Raw genomic sequence first — 7,087 nt, forward strand, 5'->3', positions numbered from 1 at the left:
CACTGGCATTTAGGATGTGTCATGTGTTGTTTTGTCTAGATTTTCCATGAAATTTAAGGGGGTTCCCAGAAGCTGCATTTGAATGTCTGGTGATGGTGACACCATCAAGCCATAATATGAGACAGTTCTCAAGATTATTGTTGCAAAACCATTTAAGGGGGGAGGGGGGAGGAAAGCTGAACCTACAAAGTGTGAGACTTTGTGTTACATTGGAGAACATAGATCACGCCAACAAACATCAACATTGGTTTCTGTCAACCGTGATGTAATCTGAACATGACCACAATCTTCCCTAATCTATCTAAGAAGTTTTGTTTGCCTAAATAACACACTATAAAGACAAAGAGTGAGTCATAATGATAATTTGCTGAAAGAAGACATACCTTGCTTTGGTAAGCAGATTAAGGTCAGAAACAGAGAAGAAGTTTTTCAGATCAGTCCAATTCTCAGAAAACATCATTACTTTGCCATACTTAAGTGGGTAGCATATTTTGAGGTTTGCTTTTAAGGAGGAGTCTGAGATTACTTCGGATGATGAAAAGCTGCCTGATACTTCATCCAGGAGTAAGTAATTTTAAGGTTGTTTATCATACATTCTGCATCTTGTTTTGTTTGAGTGCAGAGCACGAGTTTGATATGACCATCCCACCATCATGGAGGGCACCGTTTTTGTCAGTCAGATGGGCGTTTTCTTCAGAAAATACAATAAAGAAGCAACAAAGTTAATTCTGTTCTGTCTGTTCTGAGAAAAAGTAAATAAAAAATGGACAGTTTCCTGTTTCAACACAACATGAGGCCCGGCTGCCTGATAATCAAAGTGATTTTGCATGTGTGTGTTTGATTTCTGCACACAGAGGAAAAACGCTACAGACTGGTTGCTGTGAGCTTTGGACTCATATGTATCCTACAAGCTGCTCTTAACATTTCACTGCGTCTTGCTCTCTTCTGCGTCATCTAACATTTTCTCTCTAATTTCATTGAAATTCATCATCTCACATTCACAGTGTTATAAGACCATTAAGTAAAAAAAATTATTTGGATCAAGCAATAACAGGATGGGGCTTTCCATCAGTTTGTTAATTTAGTATGAAATGAATGACTATGTAACCAACTCAGAGTTTGTAATGAGCTGTGATCAATGTAATTTGATCACGGCTCATGTGGACCAGCCATCATTACCAAGTTGCTAAAATGCAGATAAAATCAAACTTTATGATTCAACATCAGACAAAATACAGAAAAATTGACAATCCTGTCTCCTTGAATTTTTTTTACCAATTATGTTGTGGTGTCCACTGCCTGAATTATGTTCACAGATAACATTTGTTTGAGCACTACAGTGAGTCACAGGGAGGTGATCGGGGTGGAGGGAGGAGGAGGTGGGTGCAGAAACTTTTTTGCGACTTATGAGATACATTAATAATAATTTCTTCATCATCAAAACATAATCTGGCATGAATTCCGTTTGGTGTTGCAAAGTAATTTTAAACATGATTTCTATGAGTTGCAAGCATGTATTCATGTTTGTAAAACATAAATACATGCTTGCATAAAACATGTACATGTTTACATGTACATGTATAAAACATGTACAAGTAAACAAGTATCAGCAAAAAATCTCTGATCTGCTGAAGAACAAATGCTGCTCTTCTGAAACCTTTCCAGTGGACTTTGAAACATGATGGACATGTGTGAGGGAACAACTTTTCAGTATGGGTTGCTGCCCTGGATATATGCATGCTTGAGACAGTTTATGTGCATGCTCATTTTAATGTTTAGACTGACAGATGTAGTACATTTTCTAGAGTTAAATCTGAACCGTCTGTGGAAACCATATTACAGCATGATCCATGATATTGTCCACATGATCGGACACGCTCAGCTGCTGCTCATTTAGTTTCAAAACTGAGAATAAGAAAAACATGTGGGCATGAGAAGAACACATATGGGCTGATCACCACTTACTTTTTATTCAGTATGTTTTTGATGCAGCCTGCCAGAACGTCATGTTTAAATTAAGTCCATCTTGTCCTGTTAGTACTTTCTCTGCAGAGTTTTTGTTTTTATTTCCTTATCTCCACATGTCAATGGTGGATTAGTTGTTGCTTTGTGCACGCAAGATAAAACAGAGATTCAGTTTTAGGAAAATAAGGAAACACTTAATTTACAGGATAAAAGCCAGGCAGCATAAAAAACAGTGTAAGTGATTTATAAATGCACCTGGGGATGTACAGGTAACATGCAATCTCACACTCACTACTGTGTACTGTGGCTGTGTCCTTTTTGTAGATATAGCCTATTTTTTGTTGGTTTTGAACTATTTCAAGCAAGGAAATATGCTGTATTTATATATTATATTTATATTTATTTATTGTAGCTATTTCAACAAGGGGCCAAATCAACACAGTCCCAGACAAAAGTACACCTACAGTACATGTAGTGTATTTAGGTTAGTGTCAAAAGGTGAACTTAACACAAGGGTACTGTAACCTCAGTGTTAACTACAGTAACAAAGGGGAATGTGTAAATATTTCAGCTCAATCAGACAGTTCAGAAGATAAGACACCAGATACGGATTTTATCAAAAACATTATCAAAAATCTGACTGAAGAGGGAGATGAGTTCAAGAAGAAGCTGACTACCTTTGGTGAGTATAAGCATGAAATTAAATACACCTCTATGACATGAAAACAAAAAGATGCAACAAACAACATCATAAGAAGGTTTTTTTAAAAGTCTGTTATTATTAACAGAGCATTACTCCCAACAAGGATGGGTGTATTTCAGCCTCAGTTTCTATTACATTTCTTCTATTAAGAAATCCTGGGAAGAGAGTAGAAATGACCTGGTGATTATCAACAGTAAAGAAGAACAGGTGTGTATGAGAGTGAAATCTGTGTGAGAGAGACCTGAGAGAAATAGTGTAAAATCACGTCAAAGCAAGGTCACAGAGGTGGAGGGTGGCTGAAACTGGTAATATTTTCATCATCAATTCAATCAATCAATCATTGTTTCTTTCTCTTATTGTAAACAAGACATTTATAGGACAATTCAAAAAGCTCACATGGATTGGACTGACTGACAGAGGGGACATGGAAATGGGTGGATGGGACTTCGCTCAACAGAAGGTTTCATAAATTACTTTTTTCATTTATTAATAGTGTAGTAATTATGCTATTACAGCAATATTGCTGAATAAAACTGTAGTATAATTTATAAATCATCCAGCCACCAGTAGCAGCAACTCCAGTGCTGCCACTGGTGTAGTTGAGTGAGGCAGAAATCCTGAGTTATCTTTGATTTTACTTGGTATGTATTGTAGAGGTAAAACTAGTTTAGAAGCTAGTTTAGGATCAAATGCAAGACACAGAGTTCAGCAGGTACAGTTCTTAAGATTCAATGACAAATCTGGTGGTGTACAAACAAATCCAACTGAACAGGTAAAGTCCAAACAGAGGAAGTACAAAAACACAAAACCAAATCCAAAAGGCAAAAATCCAAATATCCACAGGAACAGGCAGGGTAAGCAGGAGACAACACAACAGGATAGGAGAGGACACAAGACAGAGCATGACAAGCTACTGAGACAAGGTCCAAACTGACAGAGCAGTCACAGACAAAACCATAAACAGACAGGAACAAACTCAAGTCATCAAAATAAACAAAGGGCAAACAAGTACGCGGACAAAAACAGACATTCAGGCCAAAACCAAAACCAAGCATGCGACAACACCCCACACAGACCAAATCAAAATAAGACAGGAGAAAAGACTAAACAGACAGATACACAGACTAGGATGAATGAAACAGAGCACAGAATACATGAACTACCAAAAAGGACAGAACTCAGGACGGGAGCACAGGACCAGGACTACGACTAAGACATGAACTGAGACACAGCAAGAACTAAGATAAGAAAACGGGAAATAAAACATAAGCGGTAACAACTGAACTAATGCAGAGCAGAGAAAACACATGACATGGAACAAAAAAAAACATTTTAACAGACTGAAACAAGAATCAGACTTACAATCACAGACCGACTCAGACCAGGAACTTGACAGTTCAGTACAAACTAAGCCTATAGAAGAACTGTTTATTGAGTTAAGAGCTCAGCAGCCACCTATTTGCAACAGGTTATCACATCAGAAATGTTTCTGTAGCTTTCACAGTCTTTCATAAAATATTTTAACCAGGGAGTAACACACTGCATATCTCTATCACTATATCAATACTCAGCCCAGCTACATCAAAGATGCTTTTACTCAACTCCAAAGCCTCCACACCCACATGTTGCATCTTCTGTATTTACTAGGTGTAGAAATGTAAAAAAGGGACATGTATACTGGGACAGGTACACTAATTTACTGACCATCGACTAGATTGGCCCCTGTGACTGCATGCAGTTCTCCGGCTGTGAATAAAACCCAGGTGATTCCTGATTGTGGTCTTAGGTATCAATGGCTTGCCAGCAGCTAAGAAAATCAGCTTGTGGTGGGCAACCAGACAATCAAAATTACAACTTTGGAGATGCCGGTAGTGTAGGCACATTTGTCCTTGCACAGAGACAATTGTTAGTGTCCTACACTGATTAGTCACAAGAAGATGACTGACCTTTCAGAGTTTGTATTTGTGACTGAATGATTCTTCATGTGCTGCAGCATCTGTCTTTCTACTGCTGCTAGTGTAGACTTTGCGTCACCAGAAACGTACAGTTTTTGCAGTGCCTAACCCACACAAGCTACCTGTCTATAACAATACTAAATAGTGATGTTGGGTTGAGGTTTACTTTGGCTATGTGCTCCTTTGGTTGTGTTTGGTGCGTAAAAACATTTTTGTTGTTTGGTTTCAGCTACTGGAACGCTGGGGAGCCCAACAGCTATATGGGCAAAAATGAAGACTGTGGAGAAATACGTTTCTCTAAAGAGGATAACAGCTGGAATGATACACCGTGTGAAAACTCAAACTTCTGGATCTGTGAGAAGGTGGTGGTTCTATAACTCAGTATCCAAACCCACCAGACTGGTTATCGGTAACCTGCAGGGAAGGTGGTTCATTGTCATGCATAGACACAAATACATATGGGCATACAAACAGACAAGCTGGTGTGTAAACCTAGATATGACTTTTTGACAAGAAGTCTTTGAACTAACGGTATATGTTCAAAGTAACAGTGTTTGGCCTTTCTAGTTATTTTATATTCTAGCATTCATCTACATACCTAATTGTTATTTGTTTAATCATTTAATGTTCCTCTGATCCTTTAATAGCTTCGATGGTTTTGAATAACATGCGGCATAAGAGAAACAGGTACTGCATCAGCAGGTTTTTAATGTATATGCAAGTGTCTCTTTTGTAAATATGATTGCTGTACTGACTGTTTTGTGTTCAATACCACACAAATTGTTATGAATAAATTGGATCCATTTTATGAAAAGGTCAGAACTTTATTTTATAATTAAACAGGACCACCTCACATGCGTCACATGCAGAGGTCGTCTGACAAATACTGTAATACCAGATTTATATTCATGTGTTTCGAGATTACAGCAACACAGAGTATCAGTGTTACATTATAAAATATTACAACAGCCTATCCCATCATGCCATCATGCACAAATATATACATATATACAGTGGGTACGGAAAGTATTCAGACCCCTTTAAATTTTTCACTCTTTGTTTCATTGCAGCCATTTTCCAAAAATCAAAAAAGTTCATTTTATTTCTCAGTAATGTACACTCAGCACCCCATCTTGACAGAAAAAAACAGATTTTTGCAAATTTATTAAAAAAGAAAAACTGAAATATCACATGGTCATAAGTATTCAGACCCTTTGCCGTGACACTCATATTTAACTCAGGTGCTGTCTATTTCTTCTGATCATCCTTGAGATGGTTCTACACCTTCATTTGAGTCCAGCTGTGTTTGATTATACTGATTGGACTTGATTAGGAAAGCCACACACCTGTCTATATAAGACCTTACAGCTCACAGTGCATGTCAGAGCAAATGAGAATCATGAGGTCAAAGGAACTGCCTGAAGAGCTCAGAGACAGAATTGTGGCAAGGCACAGATCTGGCCAAGGTTACAAAAAAATTTCTGCTGCACTTAAGGTTCCTAAGAGCACAGTGGCCTCCATAATCCTCAAATGGAAGACGTTTGGGACGACCAGAACCCTTCCTAGAGCTGGCCGTCCGGCCAAACTGAGCTATCGGGGGAGAAGAGCCTTGGTGAGAGAGGTAAAGAAGAACCCAAAGGTCACTGTGGCTGAGCTCCAGAGATGCAGTCGGGAGATGGGAGAAAGTTGTAGTAAGTCAACCATCACTGCAGCAATCCACCAGTCGGGGCTTTATGGCAGAGTGGCCCGACGGAGGCCTCTCCTCAGTGCAAGACACATGAAAGCCCGCATGGAGTTTGCTAAAAAAACACCTGAAGGACTCCAAGATGGTGATAAATAAGATCTTCTGGTCTGATGAGACCAAGATAGAACTTTTTGGCCTTAATTCTAAGCGGTATGTGTAGAGAAAACCAGGCACTGCTCATCACCTGTCCAATACAGTCTCAACAGTGAAGCATGGTGGTGGCAGCATCATGCTGTGGGGGTGTTTTTCAGCTGCAGGGACAGGACGACTGGTTGCAATCGAGGGAAAGATGAATGCGGCCAAGTACAGGGATATCCTGGACGAAAACCTTTTCCAGAGTGCTCTGGACCTCAGACTGGGCCGAAGGTTTACCTTCCAACAAGACAATGACCCTAAGCACACCGCTAAAATAACGAAGGAGTGGCTTCACAACAACTCCGTGGCTGTTCTTGAATGGCCCAGCCAGAGCCCTGACTTAAACCCAATTGAGCATCTCTGGAGAGACCTGAAAATGGCTGTCCACCAACATTTACCATCCAACCTGACAGAACTGGAGAGGATCTGCAAGGAGGAATGGCAGAGGATACCCAAATCCAGATGTGAAAAACTTGTTGCATCTTTCCCAAAACGACTCATGACTGTATTAGATCAAAAGGGTGCTTCTACTAAATACTGAGCAAAGGGTCTGAATACCATGTGATATTTACGTTTTTCTTTTTT

General features: G+C 39.3%; 1 protein-coding gene across 1 annotated transcript; it reads left to right on the forward strand.

Annotated features, from left to right (window-relative positions):
* The first annotated feature begins 2,226 nt into the window (after window positions 1–2,226).
* On the forward strand, window positions 2,227–5,456 carry LOC119899661 (CD209 antigen-like protein A). The gene is made up of 4 exons (XM_038714309.1): window positions 2,227–2,234; window positions 2,496–2,647; window positions 2,772–2,898; window positions 4,769–5,456. The coding sequence occupies exons 1-4, from the start codon at window positions 2,227–2,229 to the stop codon at window positions 4,998–5,000; spliced, it is 519 nt and encodes a 172-aa protein (XP_038570237.1). The 3' UTR covers window positions 5,001–5,456.
* Window positions 5,457–7,087: the final 1,631 nt, after the last annotated feature.

The sequence above is a fragment of the Micropterus salmoides genome, unplaced genomic scaffold (assembly GCF_014851395.1).
Source record: "Micropterus salmoides isolate LMB-PRFRI ecotype aquatic unplaced genomic scaffold, ASM1485139v1 Ms_hic_scaffold_12, whole genome shotgun sequence".
NCBI lineage: Eukaryota > Metazoa > Chordata > Actinopteri > Centrarchiformes > Centrarchidae > Micropterus > Micropterus salmoides.

What these genes read in the sequence shown, in the direction of transcription:
- LOC119899661 (XM_038714309.1), top strand. An exon ending in GAAGAAGCTGACTACCTTTG is followed by an intron (nt 2,648 to 2,771) that starts GTGAGTATAAGC and finishes ACTCCCAACAAG; the next exon opens with GATGGGTGTATTTCAGCCTC. An exon ending in TGTATGAGAGTGAAATCTGT is followed by an intron (nt 2,899 to 4,768) that starts GTGAGAGAGACC and finishes AATACTAAATAG; the next exon opens with TGATGTTGGGTTGAGGTTTA.